The following is a 24,374-nucleotide window of genomic DNA, read 5'->3' as shown; positions in this document are numbered from 1 at the left end:
ATTGTCTATCTATTGAGGTGTGATGTGTATTGTGTTAAGTCTGTCTGTTCCATTGTTAAATGTTAATGACCTCACATTATTCTGTCCAGATGGCTAGATGATTAGTTCAGGTTAATTCTGTTCCTGTATACAATTTCATCTGCATATGATAATGTAATCAGGCAGAGGGGAGGGATTGTGTACACTGTATGGGAGTGAATGTGTGTAAAACTCTGTTTTTATTGGATTATGAATTTCATGTCCTGTTCCCCACTAGGTCCACTTGGGCAGTAACCTTGTGGGGGAAAACTGTATAAAAGAGCAGCTATACCATTAAATCTTGAGTTCTACTTTACCCTCAATCTAGAGTCCTGTCTCTTATTGGGGGAATCTGGTACAAGGGATTGCTATGCTTTTCATACTCTCTTGAATAATCACTAAGCTCTTGTAAGAGCTTGTTCCTGTCCCGGCTTCACTCTCTGGGTAAAGTGAGGTTCACCCACTGGAACCTGGAGCCTTGTCGTAGGTCCAGGGTGGGTAGGAGACGGCGAGACCCCAACCAAGCTGCGGCGGTTCGTGGGGTCTGCGGTGGTTAAGGTGTCTGGTGGAGTGCTTGGAGCCCTCTGGAAGCACTAGGAGCATCCGTCAACGGAGATACCCAGTCGGGGTGTCAGTTGATCCGATACAATAAGTATTTTTTTTTTACTAGTAATAACGGCGATCAGCGTCTTATAGCAGGACTGTGATATTGTGGAAGGCGTTCTGACACATACTGACACTTTTTGGGAACCAGTGACACTAATACAGTGATCAGTGCTAAAAATATGCACTGTCACTGTACTAATGACGCTGGCCGGGAAGGAGTTAACATCAGGGGTGATCAAAGGGTTAACTGTGTGTCTAGCCTGTGTTTTACTACAGTGTGGAAGGTACTTTTACTAGGGGAAGATATGGATCATTTTCCCTGCTTTGCAGAGACACAGGATCCATACCTTCCCTCCTGCCAGATCCATACCTTCCCTCCTGCCAGATCGGCAATCTGCCTTGTTTTCATAGGCAGATTTCAGTTCTGTCTCTGTGGCTGATGATCAGCGGGAATCACAGTGGGAGCGAGCCAGCGGTGGCGCGCATTCGCACCCCCTTCTAGGAAGTGCATGATCACGTATACATACATGATCTGGCGCACAGCGGCCGCCCTGTGGCAGTAAAACTGCTATAGGGCAGTAGGCAAGTGGTTAAAGTGGAGCTTTAGTCAGAAAATGAAGTCCTGGTAGATCACTTTAGGCTGGCCCCTTTTGAAGGTATAGCTATGTAAAACATTAAAAATACCCGGCAACACTGCATCCTAGCTGGTTCACAGACTTTCCTCTCTCTTGTTGGTTCCAGGGCCCTCTGTTCTGTTTCTTAGGCTTTAGTGCATCCTTCTTCAAGAGACTCACAAGCCCTGGCGAGAAACCAGCCTTCTTCCTGGCTTTCTTGACCAAGGCCTTCCCAGGGTATTGATATTCATATCCCCCTTTGATAGGCAGGATAGTTCCAGGACCACTTCAGGCCTATCTCCATATCAAAAGCACATTGTAGACCCCGCACAGGCTGTGGGATTAATAACATAGTTTATCCCAACAGCCCCTTCCCAGGCCTCAGCCTGGGGGAAGGCAGAGATCACAAGGCATGCCCCAAATATTTAAATTCTCCCCCAGCATGCACCAGTGGCCTGATCCTCCTAACTGGATGGCTGAAGGAAATGTAAATATTCATAACTCAGTCTTGTTATTAAATCTCATACTATTGCCAGTGGTACCAGTCACCTACTGACAGCATACCTCTGATACTTTGTATGGTACTTTAAGTCTCTACGGGACATTCTTAAGAATTTTGCTCTTCCATAATGCTTACCTGCCACTCTTCCTTTCTTCTTGCACTTTTTTGTTACCATATGTATTCATATATCTTATACTTCTAAAGAAGGGGCTCACCGAATGGGTGCCACCCCCTGACAACACGGGGGAACCATGATTTGCTGTATGTGTTGCCTGCCCCACAACAGATAATCTGTCGGGCCCCACACCAGAAGGATCACTTCTCCTCGTCAGTGACATTAGTCTGTTCCTACCTGTCCCGGCACCAGATTTCAGAGCATTTTAAGGTTAACAGCACAAAACCCCACCACCAGTTCTTCAGCCAGCACACTTGTATTGCTCAAACCAGTAGATTTGAATGGGGAAAACCACACACAAGCAATACCTCACTTTTTCCATGGTGCGGGCCCTGTCCCTAGGAAAGTTCTGTTGCGCAGCGACCCTAGCATAGGAATCCACCACTGAAAAGGGTATGTTCACACATACACCAAACCACCATTCCCGAATAGAATCCTCCATCACTGGCCACCACCATCCCCGTCACAAACTGACTACTCTTCCTTATGCACAATGATGTTGCTTTCTCCTCATTGGCTCACTGGCTGTCTGCCAATGAGGAGGAAGAGACCCAGGAGAGCCGCTTCTCCTTTGCACATTGCTGGAGATGAGGCTCAGGTAAGTATTGGGGGGTGGGGCTGGCAGGGGGGAGCTGCACACAGAAAGTTTTTTACCTTCATGCATAGAATGCATGAAGGTAAAAATTATTGAGCCTTTACAACCACTTTAATAAAGTTCCTTCTTATTCTGCAAAAAAACTTTTAAAGTCATTAGACCATTTTAAATGTTCCGGATTTCGAGGGGCAAAACAAGCTCATAGCTGAAGCTGATTTGATTTTTTTGCAGCTGGCTTTTGGCTGTTCAGCATAACTGATCTAAGCAGATCTACAACTGCCCAATCACTTAAATGGTAGCCCCCTCCTGATAGCAATAAAGTTAAATGATAATTTTTCGATGAATGGCGGTACTCTCGGCTCCATCATATCTACCAATATTTTATATACATTCGAAATGCTGTTCTTATGTTTCTCGGAGGAGCAGATCTGCTCAAAAGGGAGCAGGTTGTCTCCTGTTCTTATTGGTTTTGGTAAGGAGGCCACTAAGTGTTTTAACTGACAGAAGCGCCATTTATCCATCTTCCAATTTTTTTGTTTTAATCTACTTATTGTGCATATCTGTCCCTTATCCATAATATCTCTTAAACGTGCATCCTCATCTCTTATCCAACTTCCTCCCATCTTTTCTTGTCCTGGTGGGAAGAGACTGGTATCTCTCAAAGGAATTAATGGTGAATTGTGTTTCCACTTATTTATCTTGTGTATTGAATCCCAAATTCTGAGTGCTTGATATGTGATCGTATATGTATTAATATTCAAATTTCAATATTGTGAAGGGATCCATAACATTTTCCCCTAGTTGAGTGCCACTCATAGTGCATTCTATTTTTACCTAACTTTTTTTACTTTTTGACTTCCCCCATTCCATCACCCGTGACCGAAGTGTTGCATCATAGTATTATTTGAAGTCTGGAACTGCTAGGCCACCTTGATTTATACCTTTTGTGAGTACTGTATATTGTATTATGGGTTTGTTTTTTTTCCAAATGAATTTGGATATTAAAGATTTCAGAGTTCTAAAATATGTTTGGGGTATCGCTATCGGCAACATTTGGTAGATATAGGTTATTTTCGGCAATATTGCCATCTTCATAATGGTAATTCTCCCTATCCAAGATAGCGGTCTATATGAAATTCTATTTAATTCTGTTTTAATTTCATTTAGCAGTGGGATATTATTTTCTTTATGCAATTTTTCGAGGTCTGTTGTTAATATAATGCCTAGATATTTTAATCCTGACTTTTTCCAAGTAAAAGGGAATTCCAACCTAAGTTTTTCCTCTTCCTGTTTCTTGACATTTATGCTAAGTATCTCTGATTTTGCAGGGTTAATTTTTAAATTAGAGAGTTCTCCATATTTTTTCAGAATTTCCATCACATTTGGGAGAGTCGTTCTTGGTCTGGAGATGTAGAGCAGAACATCGTCCGCAAATGCGGCCACCTTATGCTCCACATCCCCCACCTCTACTCCTTTCACATCTGGGGATCTCCTTATCGTTGCTAGAAGGGGTTCAAGGGAGAGAACAAACAGCAGCGGTGACAGGGGACATCCCTGCCTAGTCCCATTAGACATCCCAAATGGTTCTGAGTGGGTCCCATTCACCTTGACCTTCGCTGTAGGGTGGCTATACAATGTTTTTATCCAGGCCATCATTTTTACTCCAATCCCAATTTCTTCCAGGGTTTTTGTCATAAAATCCCAATTAACCCTATCAAATGCTTTTTCCGCATCTATTGATAATATTAGTCCCTGGGATCCACTCATAACCATTTGCTGCATCAGCAAAATTGTTCTTACCCCGTTGTCTCTTCCCTGTCTCCCGGGTATAAAGCCTACTTGATCGCTATGGACCCATTTCATCATCAAACCCTTCAACCTGGTTGCCAGCACCTTTGCAAAGAGCTTTATATCTATATTTAGCAGCGAAATGGGTCTATAGCTTGAACAGATTGAAGCATCCTTTCCCTCCTTCAAGATAATTGTAATTGAAGCCGCAAGGGCCTCTTTTCCCATCTTATACACTTGTCCTAATCCATTAAAGTAATCTTTGAGTTTGGGTATCAGGAGGTCTTTATATTTTTTATAATGATTTACCGTGTACCCATCCGGTCCGGGGCTCTTTCCCGAGGTTGTAGTTTTAAGGGCTATATTTATCTCTTCTTCTGTAATCGGGTCGTCCAACTGGTCTATTTTATCCTGCTGTATTTTTGGTAGCTTCGCCTCCTTTAAATATTGCTTTATTTTGTTCATTTGATTTGGGCTCTTCTCACCTACAGCTTCTTTAATATTGTAAAGTTTCCCATAATATTCTTGAAACACCTTAGCTATATCGGCTGTTGAATATACTATTTCCCCCTTTCCATCTCTTATTTTTTCTATAAAATTCCTTGCTTTCTTTTTTTTTAGCACCTTCGCTAATTTTTTCCCGATCTTATTATTCCATTTATAATCCTCTTTACTAATTTTATCTCTTTCTATTTAATTGATGTTGAGTCTCTACATTCTGTGTATTTTTATGTCTTTGTTCTAGGACATAGATATCTTTTATCAGTCTTTCTTTATGTTCTACCCTCTCTTTTTTCCTCCCTGGATCCCTTAGAGATTAGAATTCCCCTCATATAGGCTTTTTGGGTCTCCCACAATATATCTTTTGGTGTTTCTTCTTTTTAGTTTATTTGATAATATAATTCCAGTTCTTTTCTAATTTCTTCTCCTCATTTCCTATCTCTTAGTAATTCCTCATTTAACCTCCAGGTGTTTGTTTTAATTTGTCCCCCTGCTATTTTCAACTTCATTTTCACTGGCGCATGATCTGACCACGTCTCAATCCCTATTTTTACCTGTGTTACCGATTCTATTCCCATATGTTCAATCAGGATGTAATCAATCCTCAAATACGTTTTATGTACTGAGGAACGTAACGTATAGTCCTTTTCTTTTGGGTGTAATATTCTCCATGTGTCTAAAGGTTGGCATTGAAATAACTTCTTTTTAATCATTTTCAAATGTGATGTTCTGTTCCTCTGCACATTTGACATACTTTCCATTTTTGGATCTAGGCAGAAGTTTAAATTCCCAGCCATTATTACCCACCCCTTTTTAAATTCCATTAGTTTATCTAGTATTCTTCCTAGGTACCCCATAGGTTTAACATTTGGGCAGTAAACATTTACTAAGGTCACCTCCCTTGTAAATAATTTCCCTTTCAGGAAGAGAAATCTTCCCTCATTATCTGTCATCCTTTCTTCTAGGGCAAACTGTACACCTCTGGCTATTCCAATGGCTACTCCCTTAGACTTTTTTGTTGGGGAGTCTGCATAGTACCAGGTAGGGTGGTCTTTTGAATATAGTCTGGTATTGGATGAGTGTGGGATATGGGTTTCCTGTAAAAAGACTATTTCGGCTTCCATATTTTTAATTTCTTTCATAATTTTTTGTCTTTTTTCTAGGGAGTTCAGGCCTCTAACATTATATGTTACAAAATGTATTCCTGTCATTTGAATCTTTTTTCCGAGGATTGTATGTACTCCTTTTTTTTATAGACTTATTAAATAAAGGGAATTTCCTGCTGGAAAGTTGAGTGGGCTCTTTATACGGTATATGTTTTATCCTCCCCTCCCTACCTCCCCCCTTCCTCCTTCCCTTGGATTGTGTACCAGTGGGTTTTTGGCCCTCTCCCCCTGGGCCTTACCAGTCGATCTACTACCTCCCTCCCTCCCTTTTCTTCACCCATGGAACCATAGGGGGTAGAGTTGCCCAATGCCCCAGCGTCCCGTCCAGTTCTTTTCAAGACTCTTTTCCTGTCTCCCCACCTTTCCCCCACCCCCTCGCCGCCCCCCCCCCACCCCCATCCTCCACGATGCCTCATCTCCTTCTCTGTGTTATTTCTTCTTTGTTTTCAAATGCCACTGGTCTTCTTCTTCCTCTCCTCCTATTTCCCTAAGAGTTGTCCATCCAGGGATTATCGGTGTAGGAATTTTCAGATTTTCACAAAACTCTTCCAGATCTTCTCAATTTTATTGTCTTCCCTTCTCTTCCGACTCCCAAACAATCCTGGAAACCCCAGAAATAAAAGATATTCCGTTGTTTCAAAAGATCTACCACCGGCTTCAGTGTCCGCTTCCTTGCCAATGTCTCCCGTGATAGATCGGCGTATACTTGTATATTTACATCTTTATATTTCAGAGGGGATTGGCTTTTTTTTCCCAAATTTTAGCTCTTGTTTCATAACTGTGAAATCTCACTATAGTATCTCTTGGAGACTCTTTTGGTGAATTTTGTGGTTTCCTGATTCTATGAATTCTTTCAATTCCTAGTTTTGTTGTTATTTCTCTATCTAGTAGAGGATTAAACACTGCTTCCAACATTTCTTCCAGATTTTCCTCTTTCCCATTTTCTGGTAATCCTCTAATTCTTAAGTTTTGCCTTCTATCTCTATTTTCCTGATCTTCAAATTTATAGAGTATGTTTCTTTGGGCTATTTGTGTTCTCCATATTTCTTCCTTGCATGGTTTCAATGCTTTTCCTTGATTTTCTGTTTTTTCTTCTACCTTCTCAACTTTCTTCAACATTTGTCCTACGTCCCTGTGTAGGATTGCCATATCTTTTTTAATGGACTTTTCTAGGTTTGAAAACATTTCCTATATTTCATCATTTGTGGGGAGTTGATCTTTAACTCTTGACACTTCATCTCCTCCTGTATCAGGATCTTGATCCGTCTGTACGTTATCCATCTGTCCCGAGGTATTACCTTCACTTATCTCTGTTGTTTTCTGTTTCCGTTTTTTTTTGCTACTTTCGTTATTTTGTTTTGGTTTTGTTAGTGTTTGCCTTTTACTATTTTCCTCGGTTGCTTCAGGGGTCATGTATTTTTTAATAGACCCTGGGCTGGTACTTATTTTTGGTAATTTTCATCCTCCATCTTTTACAGGTTTATTTTTCATTTTTAAACGGTCTGTCTCCTTGTCTCTGCTTCCCCCCACGTATATAGGAAAATATTTAGTGTATTTATTTCAGCTGCCTGGTATTTCTTTTGTTCGTCCCCCCAATTTTGCCTCTTCTTTGTACTTATATACTCTGTACAACTTTCAAATGTTCAAAGACAGAGTATTAAGCAGCTTTTCCACTATTAAATATATGCCCCTTTGCAGATCCTCAGACAATATCTTCAGCACAAGTTAGTTTATTTCATGCAAGCAAGGAATTTCTTTGATCACTTTATGCCAATAGTTTTAATATTTACTTATTATTTGCTTGATTCCATCATGACATTTTTTCAACACTGGGGGGTAAAACCCCTCTCACCTCTCCCTGCTTCTCGGACTCCTCATCGGGTATACACGGCGGCTGCAGACCTCCCAGGCACTCAGCTGATGTACCGCTCCGCACTGTTCAGGGATGGCTGTCTGTCAGTGTCTCCTCTCGCTGACCGCTGGGCACACGTGACCTCCCGGCATCTCTGCAGCCCTTTCTCCAGATCTCCCGCTGGTGCTTTCAGCGTGTCACCCTCGGTCCTTGCTCTATCGGCATCGGGATCCTCCGCAGGAGTTCAGGCACAGTAGATAGGTGGAGATGTCTGGCAGGGGGGTACAGATTGGGTTAGACCGGCGGGGGTTCTCAGGCAGGCGGGGAGAGCACAGGTCAACACCGTGCAGCATATTGGACGGGCGCTTCCTGGAGACTAGTTAACTCTTCCTCCCGAAGCCATTAGCAGGCCCCTACCCGTAAAGGATTTAAAGGGTCACTGATGAAAAATTTTGGGTGATGTTTTTTGCCATACAATTTTGAGTCTTGACATATTTGGTATCAATTTACTCAGCATAACCCTATTTTTTAATTTTACCAAAAAATTGGGTACTTTACTGTGTTTGTGTGCAGTAAAATATATTTTAGTGTATTTTGTCCTGAAAATATGAGTTTGATGAACATGCTGATTTGCTGATTTTTAACGTGTGAAAAAAAAAATGACCCCTGTAGACAAGTGGTTAATGTTGGTTGTAATCATTTTTCAGCTGTATGGGATTCCATAATACTGTGAAGGATCTTTTGGATTGATGAGTTTTGACATTGTGATTGCACCTTCCCTATTCTACAGAACAACAGAGTGGATGAGCGCTGCTCGGCTATGACTCTGTACAGAACAATCAGAACAATGGACTCAGATCGGGGAACAGCCGATGCAGGAAAAGGCAGCCCGAGCATCGCTACTCAGCCCCCGGGCGGACAGGCGGGAACAGGCCGGACCACAAAGCCGGTGTGACCACGGCGTCTCCGTCACTTAGCAACCACAGCGAACTGTCACTAGCCGTGCAAGACACGCCTCCTTACAAAGGAAGGTCGATTTTCACTGGCTGCAAGCGAACACGGAGCCAATGGTCGAACTGGTTGTTGAAGAGTGGTAAAGCAGAGGCGGCAGAGAGAGGGAGGCTGAGATAGTGCTGAAGATTGGGGTTGTTGAGCGGTTTGTGGATTGTAGTCTAGTCATGTCTGCCAGGAGGCAAATCGGGGACCCGGAGGTGAGACTGACAATAACGGGGTTTGCTATGGAAACGAGGGGCACATACAATGTATACACATTCTTTACCACTGTGATATGGTTCTGTTACTTGTATGAATGGCTCACTTCACTGGGTGACTGAGAGCATAGGCAGAGATCAGTGCTACATGTGTGTGTTCATATATAGACTGTATATAATGAGAGATCAGTGCTACATGTATGTGTGTTCATATATAGAGACTGTATATAATGAGAGATCAGTGCTACATGTATGTGTGTTCATATATAGACTGTATATAATGGGAGATCAGTGCTACATGTATGTGTTCATATATAGAGACTGTATATAATGAGAGATCAGCACTCTACATGTGTGTGTTCATATATAGGCTGTATATAATGAGAGATCAGTGCCCTACGTGTGTGTGTGTTCATATATAATGGGAGATCAGTACTCTACATGTCTGTGTTCATATATAGACTGAATATACAGTAATGGGAAATCAGTGCTCTAAGTGTGTGTGTGTGTTCATATATAGACTGTATACAATGGGAGATCAGCGCTCTACATGTGTGTCTTCATATATAGACTGTATATAATGAGAGCTCAGTGCTACATGTGTGTGTTCATATATAGACTGTATATAATGGGAGATCAGCGCTCTACATGTGTGTCTTCATATATAGACTGTATATAATGGGAGATCAGTACTACATGTGTGTGTTCATACATAGATTGCAGACTTGTATAAAGTACTCAAAATTTCTACTTGAGTAAAAGTACAAGTGCTCGATCAAAAAGTGACTTGAGTAGAAGTGGAAGTGCTCGCAGAAAAAGTTACTTAAGTAGAAGTACTAAAGTATTCAACATTTTTTTTACTTAAGTATTGCAAGTAGTTTTTTCAAAAAATGTGCTACTTAAGTACTAAAAGTAAAAAGTACCAGTAGTTTTGAAAAAAAAAATTCTACTCAAGTACTGAAAGTAGAAGTACAAGTACTGTGTTATGTAGTTATTAAAGAAAGAAGTCAAAAGTTTGAACATCATATTGTGTTTTTTATTATTTCAAATGATTTATTCAAATGATTAACCTAAAGGACAATCACAATTCCTTAGGCTGTAACTTTTTGTAAACAAAAAACATATAAAGTATGTCCCTCCCTTCCCCTTTTAAAGCCAGGGGTGGTCTCCTTCCTGAGCTTCCTCACTCTCACAGCCAGGCAGATCACTTGAAGTTGAAGGGCCAGGGGTGGAAGGTGGTGTTTTTGGTTCGTCCATCTTTTCAGCTGATCAAAAGGCAGAACAGGAGCATGCGCAGTCTTCTAAATCGCGGTTTGATTTGATTTGCTCAATTGATGATGATGTGCCAGGCCAGCTTCATCAAACCTACAACGCTTAAAGTGAAAAATGCATCAAAAACTACTAACAAAGTGGCTGTGCTAAAAATGCTAATAAAGTGCCTGCAATTATATATATATATATATTCTTCTTGTATTCAAAATCATCGCCCACAGTATCAAAAATAAAGTGACATGTCTGTGCTAAATGCAGTGCAAATTATTCCCACAATGTAAATGTAATTTATATAAAATATATATGACAATACCACAATAAAATAAGTTGTGATTGTGAATAAGTTAGGTGCAAGTTTAAGTGTGTAAACTAAACTTTATAAGGAAAAGTCCATAACTGAATTCCAGTGTGCAATCTAAGAAGTGTTGGTCACTTGCTGTCAGATGCTTCCACCTTTCTTCTGTGATCTGCTCAAGTAAAGTGGTGGACTGGATAGCCTCTCTCTCTGCCTCTCACCTTAGTAGCACTGGCACTGCACTGGTTCAAAAAGCTGTCTATATTATTTTCATTATAAGAACTTGTCAGAACATGCTTCCACCACCTGTCCTTCACACTAGTAGTGCTCATTTGCTTTGCTCAAGTCAAGTGCCACTGCCAGTGGCCACTGCAGTGCAGGCACAGCCGCACAGCCAGAGGCAGGCCGCAGGAAGCACAGGCAGAGGCAGGCACAACCACACAGGCAGAGGCAGGCCGCAGGAAGCACAGGCAGAGGCAGGCCGCAGGAAGCACAGGCAGAGGCAGGCCGCAGGAAGCACAGGCAGAGGCAGGCCGCGGGAAGCACAGGCACCACCAACTCAACACTTATGGTCCATGGACCATGGATGGTCGGATAATCATCCTAGCCGTCAGTCTCACTCTTCTTGGTTCAAGTGCCCTCCCCATCAGTGCTGCCCACCAGTGCCCATCATTGCCATCTATTAGTGCCTCCCATCAGTGCCGCCTATCAGTGCCCATCAATGCCGCCTATCAGTGCTCACCAATGCTGCATATCAGTGCTACCTATCAGTGCCCATCAGTGCCGCATATCAGTGCCACCCCATCAGTGCTTCCTCATCAGTGCAGGATAAAACGTATTTATTTACAAAATTGTATAGCATAAACAAAAAATTATTTATTTATTTTTTTTCAAACTTTTCGGTCTTTTTTTTTTTTTTTATTTGTTTAGCAAAAAAGAAAAAAACTTGCAGTGATCAAATACCACCAAAAGAAAGCTCTATTTGTGGGGGGAAAATGACATAAATTTGGTTTAGGTACAGTGTTGCATGACCGCGCAATTGTCATTCAAAATGCAACAGCGCTAAAAGCTGAAAATTGGCCTGGGCAGGAAGGGGGTGAAAGTGCCCTGTATTGAAGTGGTTAATTAGTACAGTTTTTGTCCAAAAAAAATCGTAAGAGCAAGACTAGGCATGCTCAGAAACGAAAGAACACATACAAAACAATTCAACACGTGACATCACTTCTGAAGTAGAATTTTCATATGAAAGTAACCTCTTCAGTTTCCACATGAGACTAGCATGCAACAAAAAACAGACGACAGATCGTTCGATAATCTGATCGTGTGCAGAGGCTTAAAGCCCTGTACACACGAGTAGAAATTCGGCCGGGAAATTTTGTCCGACGACCGATCTGCCGATTTTCGGCTTGTTAGTATGGTGCTTCCGACAACCGACTCCGACTTTTCGGCCGAAAAAATCCTGGTGTGCAGGCTATATAATTTTTGTCGACCATCAAAACACATCCGATTTTCGTCTCATTAGTACAGATTTCAATGGGGAAAAATCTTATGAGCAAGACTAGGCATGCTCAGAGATGAAAGAACACAAAGAAATCAATCCAACACATGACATCCCTTCTGAAGTAGAATTCTGTCATGCGGGAAAATTTGTGTGCAGTCTAGAGCACATTCCAACCAACAGACACCACTCTGGACAAAGGACGGACGATCGGTCGGCGGAAATTTGTTGCGTGTGTACGAGGCTTTAGGCTACATTTGCATGGGCGGTGCAGACAACGGCGGTAGGAATTTTCTGATTCCTGCAGCTGTTTCTCCCATCTGTGAGTGGCTTGCTGCTGGCAGCTATCCTTGGCTGTCCATCCAGCCAGCTATTACCTGCGATGATTGCTTCTGGCCACACTTTGTGTGCATCCAGCAGTGATCACCACAGGTAATCGATGGCTGTGCGGATAGCCACAGATGGCTGTGGCTGCCACTGACCTATCACAGGGCTCGGTGCCCACAGCTAGCCACTCAAAGATGGAAGAAACCACTACAGGAATCAGTAGAATCCTAAATGTAGCCTGAGGCTAGGTTCAAATTGTTGTGGTTAATACATCTTTACAGCGTGTTTTGTGATGCATTATTTTTTTTTTTGGGGCGGGGGGGGCTACTTGGAAAGTATTATAGTTCTGGTCTTGTAGTGCGACTTTGATACCACTTTGGTGTGACTTTACATTTCCTGGCACTCAAGTAGCATCAAAGTCGCATGAGGCTCCATTCACGCTTGTTGCAACTTTGATGCTACTTGAGTGCCAGAGAGTGTAAAGTTACACTCCATGAGCAGAATTGTCATAATTTCCTATCAGCAAAAAAAAAAAAGCAAAATGCAACAAAGCCACGACAATCATGTTTTGTGCGGGTCCATTGAAGTCATTAACACGCAAAGCGCAATCTGCTGTGGGAGAAAAAAATTCCCGGACCCTTTCCAAAAATACAGCAGCTGAAAAACGCATAGATGTGTCCCATATGAAACCATGTTAAAGGGACTACCACTAAAAAAACGCATAGGTGTTAACCAGGCCCTAGGCTGGACATTCATTATACCATTGTCTTGTACAATTTTCTTTTAGAGTGACCAAAACCATATTTTTTTAGGTCAAATTTAAACACTTTCAATTTGTATGCATGTAATTGGGTAGGCCCCCATCACTACATAGTTGAAGGTAAATCTAATGGAAATTGGATAATAAAATTGTATAATGTATGGCTAGCTTTACTCAGAGGTGTTCACACTCTGTTTGTGACTTTGTGGGTTCTGGCATTCTGGAACCTGATTGTAGTGTTTCAGATGTCACTCCCATTCAGACAAATTCCCTCTACCGAGCAGGGGCATTCATCTGGTTGCCTAGTATGAACCAAGGGCATTTCTAAGGTCCTAAAAGAATCGGGCATCTAATTTAAGGCCAGCCATAACTGAAGTGAATTTCTTTGGTTGCAAGAATAATATTTTACTCTATTCCCCCATCAACACTGACAATGCTGGGAGGGCAATCCCTCCCACTGAGCCATTGTGTTCCCCTGGTGGGGGAAGCTGTCCCCGCTGGGAGAACACAGTGATTACTATAACAGCTGCTAGCAATAATCGCATGTAAAATCTGGCAGGCTGCTTGTACCCGAGTTAATTTATCATTGGACTTGGGTACATTCAGCCTGCCCATACATGGTTTGAACCTTCTATGTCCAGCTTAGGGCCGGATTCACATATGTGCAAATTGGATACGGATTTCTCTGCATCCAATTCGCATGACATGCGAGTGTGCCTGACTCGCTCAGGTCCGGGGGCGGCCGCTGGACCATTTGGGTCCTGTGCATCTTTGGGTCCGGTTCAGGTGCAAATTCAGGCAAAAATTTGGAGCTGAACAGGGGCGCACTGGACCGTATACTGGGAGCCACGTTTGCACATATGTGAACCCTACCTAAGATATTGTAGTATTGGTAGTATATCATCATAGAAAGTGGGTGAGGTTGATTCTCCTTAGCCATTTAATTTACCGATATTACAGACTTGTATGGCTGCACATCTATATGGGTCTTGATGCAAAGATCAGGACACTGTCTGTATTTTGAAGACTAACCTATTTTTGCTAGCACATTTTATTTCTTGAGGCTCTTTCACACGGCCGCTCCGCTTGTCCGCAAATCATCCTATTTTTTTGCGGATGATTTGCGGACATAATGTAAGTCAATGGCATTGCGGATGTCAGCGGAATACCATCCGCTGACATCTGATTTTCTTCCTTTCAGTTCTGTTCCGTTTTTTGGAATGGAACAGAACCCTATTTTTTCATCCGTTCAAAAAACGGAAAGGAAGGAAAATCGGATGTCAGCGGTGTCATCCGCTGACATCCGCAATGCCCATAGACTTACATTATGTCCGCATATCATCCGCAAACGGATGGGATGATATGCGGGCATACGGAGCGGATGACACAAATGTCATCCGCTCCGTGAAAAAAAAAAAGTCCCGCAACGGAGAAGAAATCCGGAGCGGCCGTGTGAAAGAAGCCTAGAACCCAGTGGCTGAAGGTCCCTTCCAGGCTATTTCCACAACGTCAAGTCTAGTGGGTTCAGGATGGGGCACTCCAAAAAAGTCAGGCTGGGGATAGATACAATAAACAGCTGTGATCCAGAAGGCAAGCTAACAGTAATATAGAGAATAGTCTTGATAAAAGCAGAAACAACATTTTGAAGAGCAAGGCTACTTTCCAGACTCCAAGCTGGTAAAAAGTTCCCAGCAGAGCATTTTTTTAGGCCCGGAGCCACTAGCACCACATCAGCCCTTGCTAAGACTCTGATGGCTCACTCTGAATAAACCAGTAGGGCTGAGCATCAGGAGTTACCCCAAGTGCATACCTTGATGGGCCCCTTTTTACAAATTTCCTGTTTCCTGCTGATTTCTGCTGCAGAAGAGGTTAACATTGTTGGACTAAGTGCTAAGATCTTCCACTGGGTGGAGTTTTGCACTCTTTCTTTCCCACCATACAGCATTGAGACAGAATGTCCATACTACTGCTCCTACTTGCAAAGCACCATGTTGATCTTTGATCTGTTCCTGTTGCCGCCTACAGTGACCATAGTCGCCTCAGCCACCTCATTATCACCTGCTATCAGTTATCTGAATTTCTTGAATACCAGAGGCCTTACCTCATATCTTGAGCCTTAACCACTTCCCCCAAATGGATGTTTCTGTACGACCTTGGGTTTCAGCGGCTGTACCGGGATGATGCCTGCACCTACAGGCATCATCTGAGTATCATTATTTTCAGCTGGCGATTCTGAGTAAAGCAGAAGTGATCTGTGTGTCTAGAAAGACACTCGATCACTTCTGTGGGTGGTGGAAAGGGGTCCCACCCACCACTGCCTCTCCCGGGCTCTACCGTACGATAGTAGTACCCGGGAGCGATTCAGCCAGCGATTAATGGCTGCCCTGTACAGAGAGAGATGAACGGATGTAGTGTCCCCCCCCCCCCCCCTCTCTATGGAAACCAAAAGGGATGAGTAGTTCCCCACTTCAGGTCCCGTCTCTTTGTTTACCTGGCGGCCAGAGAAGAAGCCGATCGGACCAATCTCAGTCTGATCGGCTACATGGGGGGCCAGGGGAGAGATTTGGGGTCTAATAGACCCCAAATCTCTCCATGGACCTGTCCCAGCCCATGCTGTCACAAGGGATATTGTTCATCCCTTGTGTTAGCAATAAAGTACAAAAAAAATGATTTGTAAAAAAAAAAAAAAATAAAGAATTTAAAGTGCCACCACCCCACCATGCTTATACACAGATGCGAATGCTTACTTTACTTCCACACGCATATGTAAACAGTGCTTGCGCCACAGGTGAGGTATTGTCACGAACGTCAGAGCGAGAGCAATAATTCTAGCACCAGACCTCCTGTGCAATTCTGAACTGGTAATCTGTAAAAGCTTTTTAAAGCATCGCCTATCTAGAATTTTAAGCACCATAGTTTGCCGCCATTCCATGGGCAGACGCAATTTTAAAGCGTGACATGTTGAGTATCAATTTACTCGGCATAACATCATCTTTCACTTTATACAAAAAAAATTGGGCTTTAGCGTTTTTGTTTTTTTTTGTTTTTTTTTTTTTTAGTTCATGAAATTATTTTTTCCCAAACCGCTGCGCCAATAACGTGCGATATAAAAAATTGCAACACCCATCACTTTATTCTATAGGGTCTCTGCTAAAAAAAATATATATATATATATAATATAATATAATATAATATAATATAATATAATTTTTGGGGGTTCTAAGTAATTTTCTGGCAAAATTAAAAGTAGATTTTTACATGTAGGAGCGAAGTGTCAGAATAGGCTTGGGAAGGAGGTGGTTAAAGTGATTGTAAACGATCACCTTGTAAAACAGCCCATTCAGTTTAAAATAGAATTGAAAGCCAAATCCTTTTTTGTATGGATATAAAAAAAACCTTTTATAAATACCTTTTTTTTTTTTTTTTATAAGTGATCACGTTCCCTCTGTTCTCGGCTGCATAAGAGCTAGGGGGAGGAGAAGCAGCAGCACACTGAGCTTCCCAGTGAATGGCTGTGTAGCGGGGGCGTGTCAGGACAAGTCTAACCATTGGAGGAGAGTACATGGAGTTCCCAGCATAGCTAAATAACTGGCCACGGTATGCTTTCCTGCTTAGTTTGGTCAGTTTTTTTCGGAAAGCAAGGGGACTAGCAGGAACACCAGGGATTTCACATAAAGGAAGCAACACAGAGATCAGGAGACTTTCTCATACAAATTTATTGTACAGCAGGAACCTATCAGGAATATGAAATGTTGGGGTAACAAACACTTTAAGTTGTCTTTCTGCTACGCTCTGCGACATGGTAGATTCTAGACACGGGAATAGTCCTGTTGTAATGGGTTCCCCCAGCTTAAACACTACTAACGGCTCTGGGGTTGCTTGCAGTGTGCCACTTGTTGGTCCTTTTATCTGAAGTCTGCAATCATGTTGCCTTCTGCTCCTAGAGTCTGTTCCTTCATTGGAGTCAGCTTTATCTCTGTCAGGTGTGGTTGGTTCGTCTTCTCTTTTGGCTAAGGTTTATACTAGTCATGCTACACTTCTTCGCCCAAAGCATCCAGTTATTTGCTGACTCTAACCACTATTTCTCTCCTGTGTTTTCTCCCACTGGCCTGTGGCCTTGGTGGCATCTAGGCCCTCAGCCACTGAAACTCTCTCTGATTCTGAGTCGCTGCAGTTTGTCGTGATGAATTTACCCCTGAGTAGAGTTGAGCGGACACCTGGATGTCTGTGTTCGGCCGAACTTGGAAAAAAAAAGTCCGGGTCAGAGTCCCGGACTTTTTCCGAACTTTACCCGGACACCGAACCCCATTGAAGTCAATGGGGACCCAAACTTTCAGGCACTAAAATGGCTCTAAAACACCAATGGAAATGGCTAGAGTGCTGCAAATGACAGCAAACAAATGTGGATCGTGAAATAACTTAAAACAACAAAAAAAAAAAAAACAGAAAAATAAAACAATGTTCTTCATCTGTGAAGGACGAGGCCCATATGGAGTAGGAGGGAGGTTGAGGTGGTGGTGGATGTGGCGGTGTCATAGGCGTGCGCACAGGGTGTGCCTGGGCACACCCTAATCACCTAGGGCACATTAGCATTATCGCTGTTTGCCAGTGAGGAGATGGGAAAGATCTCCCTCGGACCTGCTCTGCCATAAGGGAAGTGCCACACACTTCTATTTCACTTTGCCAGCAGGGAGAGTAATGTACCGGGGCCATATACATGTAGGCAAACGCATGCATGTGTATTTAAACTTTGGGGTGCACACCCTAATGCAATAGGCTGCGCACACCTATGGGCGGTGTAGGTGGAAGCGGCGGTGGAGGAGGACGAGGTAGCCAACACTGCATTTATTTTTCAGTCATTTACACCCCAAAAGAGTGAGAAAGATCAAAAATAGAACAATGGCTGGGTAAGGTCGGTATCCATCTCTATTCTGCACAAGGTACGGAAAAGTCCTGTGGGATCCATGCCTGGTTCATTTTAATGAACGTGCGCTTGTCCACATTGTCTCTGGACAGGCGGCTGCGCTTGTCTGTGATAACGCCCCCAGCCGTGCTAAATACACGTTCAGATAATACACTGGCTGCAGGGCACGCCAGCACCTCCAAGGTGTAAAGGGCAAGCTCAGGCCATGTGCCCAATTTGGAGACCTATGCCGTAATTTAATTTTTTACACTCAAAAAGGGTGTATATTGAATAGCGGAATAGAAAAAAATTTATAAAACGGTGTATCTCACACGTACAAACACAGAATAGGCCCCGATTTACAATTTTTTGTACCCTAAAGGCAGGATGAGGAGTAGGAGGAGTTCGGAACAGGAGGCAAACTGAAGCACCCTGCATTCCTCGTCGGTGGAAGATGCGCCCCAAAAGATTGGAAGGTGTATCTCACACGTACCGATACAGACTATCCTGCAATTTAATTGTTTTTACCCCAAGGGTGTAGATTGAATAGCGGAATAGAAAATATGATCATATCAAAAGGTGTATGTATCTCACACGTACAGACCCAGACTAGGCCCCGATTTACTATTTTTTTGTACCCCAAAGGCAGGATGAGGAGTAGGAGGAGTTCGGAACAGGCAGGAGGCAAACTGAAGCACCCTGCAATCCTCGGCGGTATGAGATGCGCCCCAAAAATTGGAAAGGTGTATCTCACACGTACCGATACAGACTATTCCGCAATTTAATTCTTTTTACCCCAAGGGTGTAGATTGAATAGCGGAATAGAAAATATGATATAAAATTGGTGATTTTTCAATAGCACATGTGAACACAGCAGTGTCTTATATCAGTCAGCTCTGCTGCAGGCTATGAAGGGGAAAAAAAAAGAAAATTCCCCTTTAAGTTTGTAATTTTTAAATAGATTAGTATAGACTATACCACAATTTAATTTTTTTTAACCCAAAAGGGTGTATATATTGAATAGTGGAATAGAAAAAAGTGTATAAATTTTAAAATCACTCAATAATGGCACATGTGAACACAGCAGTGTATTATCACAGTCAGCAGCACTGAAGGAAAAACGCTGCACACAACTGACTGATAAAAAAGATTTTTTTCTCCCTCCTCCTCAGCGGGCAAAAAGATTGTGTTCACTGCACCACCCCACACACAGCAAAATCGATGTAGAACACTGACCCTGCCTATTCTCCAGCCTCGCCCTAAAATGCCCTAATAACTCACCCTGCCTGCACTCCGACCTGACCCTGAATTCTTTTCGGACACAATATAATTTTTCACTGTCTGCAGCCAGCACGTATGATGTGTGCTCTGTCCCTAAACTACAGCAGAATGGCGCAGCGCGCTGGGGCTCTCGAACTTATAAAGACATGGTCACATGCTTCAGATGGCCAATCACAGCTACTAATACATTATTAGGCATGGCTGGGATGGCTTAAGGCACACCAGTTAAACGCTTGTTGATTGGCTGTTGAAAGCCCGCCATTAAAAGCGCGCCATTACATACAAACCCGGAAATAAAATGACCGAACACGGATTTTAAACCCGAACATACAGTAAAGTTTTCGGGTCCGTGTTCGGGTAACAAAAATCCAATTATTCGGTACGAACACGAATAATACAGTCCGTGTTCGCTCAACACTACCCCTGAGGAGTCCCAGTCCACTGGTATTACTCCCAAGTTAACAGAGACCATTTTGACTCCTATCCATATGGTAAGCCCCATTCTGTAACTAGAGGATCGACGTGTTGCTTCTACCAGTGTAGTTTCTAGTCTTGGGTTATTTAGAGCCCATAAGGCCACATAGACTTTCCCATTTCTCATGGCATCCTTTCTGTGGAATATTTATACAGCTTCCTGTTGAGGGTACAGTTGGCATGGGCCCTGTTGGACAATATGGATTTGACTGTCCAAATGGTCCAGCAGTTTGGATAGATCCTGACCATTCAAAAATCAAACTGACTCACCAATTTGAGTATCTGGGTCTGAGTCCTCGACAAAGCCCTGGCCCAGAGTGTGTCTTCCATCAGACCCCTAACCAACTATCTGCAAATAATAAAGTAAGCAAACGCAGTCAGGTTAAAAGTACTTTAACTCTGTTTTACTAATATTTACTATCCAGGCTCCAGTTATGTCCCACAGGAGCTCAGGAGGAGGAATACGATTTCCCTTCTTGATGCTTAAAGTGGTTGTAGAGGCTTCAGCGTTTTTTCTCTTACGTCCTCCGACAGTCGCCGCCTCTTCATATTCGTCACTAATGGGGTTATTGACCTTTGCTCCATAGGAGTAGCTAGGCAACAGAATATATTTAATATCAAAGCTTTTAGCATATCCCACCCCCAGGGGGTGGTCCCCTCAGTCAATACCTCCCTGCTTCCTGTAATTCCAACTCAGTTTCTAATGCCTAGCTCAGGAGTAGGTTAGGCTGTTCCTGTGCTGGGGCTCTTAGTCTGAGCTTCTTTTCTCTTTTTGATTTTATTTGGATGGACGGACAGGCTTCAGGGCCGTCCGGTTCGGGTGCAGACGGACAATGCCACAGCGGTGGCCTACATCAACCACCAAGGGGGCACCAGGAGTGCCCGCGCGGCTCGGGAAGTAGCCGACATTCTGTCTTGGGCCGAGACACACGTCCCGGCGATAACGGCAGTTCACATTCCGGGGGTGGAGAACTGGCAGGTGGATTATCTGAGTCGCCAGACCTTGGACCAGGGGGAATGGTCTCTTCACCTGGATGTCTTCCAGATGTTGTGCGCGAAGTGGGGTCTTCCAGATGTGGACCTGTTCACGTCTCGTCTAAACCACAAGGTGGAAAGGTTCCTGGCAAGGACGCGCGATCCTCGGGCAGACGCATGAGACGCGTTAGTGGCGCCCTGGCGTCAGTATCGTCTGATGTATGCCTTTCCACCGATTCAGCTGCTATCCAGGTTCCTTCGCAGGTTAGCCTCGGAACCGCACACGGTGATTCTGGTGGCGCCAGACTGGCCTCGCCGGTCTTGGTACGCAGACCTCGTGAATCTGGCAGTCGACGATCCGCGGCGTCTGCCTCTTCGAGAAGATCTCCTGTCTCAAGGGCTGATATTCCATCCTGCTTTACAGTCGCTGGCTTTAACGGCCTGGCTGTTGAAAACCAGGTCCTGAAGGATAGGGGGCTCTCCCCTGAGGTCATTCCCACTTCGATCAAGGCTAGAAAGGCCTCTTCGGGGAAAGTTTACTACCGTACTTGGAAGGCGTATTTTGCCTGGTGTGAGTCCAGGGGGTATTCCCCTCGCTCATACTCGGTATCGAGAGTGTTGGCTTTCCTTCAAACGGGCGTGGACCAGCGTTTGGAGTTGGCCAAGATTAAGGGTCAGATTTCTGCGCTGGCCGTTCTCTTTCAACGTCCTGTGGCGTCTAACTCTTTGGTCAGCACCTTTGTTCAAGGGGTGCGACACCTGGTCCCTCCTAGGCGGGAATCCTTGCCTCCATGGGACTTGAACCTTGTTCTGTCCGTGTTGCAACATGCTCCCTTTGAAAAGATCAGGGAGATCTCGTTGCCTCTGTTGTCCAAGAAGGTCGCTTTTTTAGTGGCGATCACTTCGGCTCGCAGAGTGTCGGAGCTGGCAGCTTTGTCCTGCAGGTCTCCATATTTGGTGATTCACTTGGATAGGGTGGTCTTGCGACCTAACCCGTCTTTTCTTCCAAAAAGGATCTCGGAGTTTCATCTCAATGAGGACATTGTCTTGCCTTCGCTTTGTGAGAAGCCTAAACATCCGAAGGAGGTGGCTTTGCATTCCTTGGATGTTGTTCGGGCGATCAGGGTTTACCGGTCATCGACTAAATCCTTTCGCAAGTCTGATTCTCTATTCGTCCTTCCAGAGGGACCTCGGAAGAGCATGGCGGCGTCGGCTTCTACCATCGCCAAATGGATCAGACAGACCATTGAGCAGGCCTATGCTTTGAGGGGGAAGGTTCCTCCCTTCCCTGTGAAGGCGCACTCTACCAGATCTCTGAGTACGTCTTGGGCCTGTCATCATCGGGCTTCTGTGGCCCAGGTGTGTAAGGCGGCAACTTGGTCGTCCATTCACACCTTCTCCAAATTCTACAAGGTGGATGTTCAGGCATCAGCAGATGCTTCCTTTGGCCGCAAAGTTCTTAGTGCGGCAGTGCCTTAGGGTCCCTTATTTTGGGTCCTTGGCTGTTTGGGATGTTTTTATCCCTAGGTTACTTGTTTCTTCCTGGGTTGTTGCTCCTGTTGAGCACTTTTTCCTGTTGCCCAGTTGGTTTTCTTACCTTGGTAAGGTTCCTTTCTCTGATGTGGGTACTGCATTGCTTTGGGCGCGGCTGCTTTTTTCCCACCCCTCATGTCTACACTGCTATGGGACGTCCCCATTAGTTACGAATATGAAGAGGCGGCGACTGTCGGAGGACGTAAGAGAAAACTGAATTTTTGTAAAATCTTACCTGTAAAATTCCTTTCTCTGAGTCCTCCGACAGTCGCCGCCCCCGCCCCTCTTTTGGGGTTTGTTTATGTACTCTACTGCTATGCTACTGAAACTGAGTTGGAATTACAGGAAGCAGGGAGGTATTGACTGAGGGGACCACCCCCTGGGGGTGAGATATGCTAAAAGCTTTGATATTAATATATTCTGTTGCCTAGCTACTCCTACGGAGCAAAGGTCAATAACCCCATTAGTGACGAATATGAAGAGGCGGCGACTGTCGGAGGACTCAGAGAAAGGAATTTTACAGGTAAGATTTTACAAAAATTACGTTTTTTTTTTTTTTTTTTTTTTTTTTACCTTTTTAATGCATTTTCTGCATTAACGTTAAAAAACCTTATGTGCAGCCTCAACCCCCCTAAATTCTTACCAGAGCCGGCTATCGATCCATGAGGTGCCTGAGAACAGCAGCACTGCTCTTTCTCCTTCCTCGCTGAACTCAGTGAGAGCCATTGGCTAGTGAAGAGAAAGGGAGGTTGAGCTGTACTGTGTGGGTCAATAGACACACATAGCGCCGCTCGAGATCATGCCTGCATGTGTATAACCATAGAAAGGTGCTTCCTATGGCAGCACACCAAGAAGAGGAGGAGCCCAGAGTGCTGACGGGGATCCCAGAAATGGAGGATCAGGGCTGCTCTGTGCAAAACCATTGCACAGAGCAGGTAAGCATGACATGTTTTTATTTTTTTGTTTTTTTTTTTTTAAATAACTTTTACAAACATTTTAAGCTCAGTTTGGGCGTTCAAGAAGTGCCCGCCACTGGAATGGTTTTATGTTCCCAAGGAACGGTGGGGACAACACTGCCCAAATTGTGTACTGGGCATTCTTTGGTAGCAACCTTTCAAAGCACCGCCAAGGCCAGGAATGTGGGCTGGTATCAAAAATCCTACTGTGGGGATATCGGCCCACTTGCTTGGTATTTTCGAAATAAAGTCTGTGTAATCTTTTTTTTATTTCATTTAAATGTAAAAACAAAAAGTGACTGCTAACCTTCCTGGTGCTGAAACTGTATAAACACTGCTTTGGCACCATGAAGAACTCCTATGGGCAGATTCGCCTATAGGCTAAATACCTTTTTTTTTTTTTTTTTTTTTTTTTTCTGCATTTGCTTAGCGCACATCCATCCTTTTTGTAAATCGGGTGAATGTGACTGTTGAATGCTTTCGAATCTCACTTTGGTGAATATCACATGCCCTCTTTAATAACTGTCTGACTGTTTTTAGTATTTGAATTTAGACCATGCTTATCCTACTAATTGCCTGCCCTCGTACATTGCAGACAAGCTGGGTCACCTATAAAAGATTTATATTTAACCTCTTATGTAGCTTTCCTCAGTTTGTCTGAGGATGATTCTTGGAGCTAGAAGTCCGAGATAAAAGGCCCCCTGAGATCTGACTCTTGCTGCCGTGTCAATTTTTGGCTGATAACGCATTTGTTCCAGCTTTTATGAGAACTGTATTGAATACAATACAGACTCAGAATCAAAGTTAACCTACAGTTTCATAGTTGGGCCCAACAAAGCAAAACATTGCAATAGTATGTGCAAAAAAAAAAAAACTAAAGACATAAACATGCGTGTTTTACTACCTAATGTGGATATAAACCCTGACATACAGTGGATATAAAAAGTCTACACGGCCCTGTTAAAATGTCAGGTTCCTGTGACGTAAAAAAAATTAGACCAAGATAAATCATTTCAGAACTTTTTCCACCTTTTCATGTCACATAAAAACTGTACAACTCAGTTGAACAACA

The 24,374-nt window shown here is 43.5% G+C and overlaps 1 protein-coding gene across 1 annotated transcript in view; it reads left to right on the top strand.

Moving 5' to 3' along the window:
* Positions 1–8,895: 8,895 nt before the first annotated feature.
* Positions 8,896–24,374, top strand: part of CEP41 (centrosomal protein 41) — a 77,542-nt gene continuing 62,063 nt past the window's right edge. The window contains exon 1 of the mRNA XM_082256191.1: positions 8,896–9,028. Coding sequence (XP_082112317.1) covers positions 8,996–9,028 — 33 coding nt within the window. The 5' untranslated portion in view covers positions 8,896–8,995. The remainder of the gene's footprint in view (positions 9,029–24,374) is intronic.

Source organism: Pelophylax lessonae, assembly GCF_965119305.1.
Source record: "Pelophylax lessonae genome assembly, chromosome: 4".
Taxonomy (NCBI): Eukaryota; Metazoa; Chordata; class Amphibia; order Anura; family Ranidae; genus Pelophylax; species Pelophylax lessonae.
The sequence above is the reverse complement of the archived record's forward strand: the minus strand, read 5'-3'. Positions and strand labels throughout refer to the sequence as shown.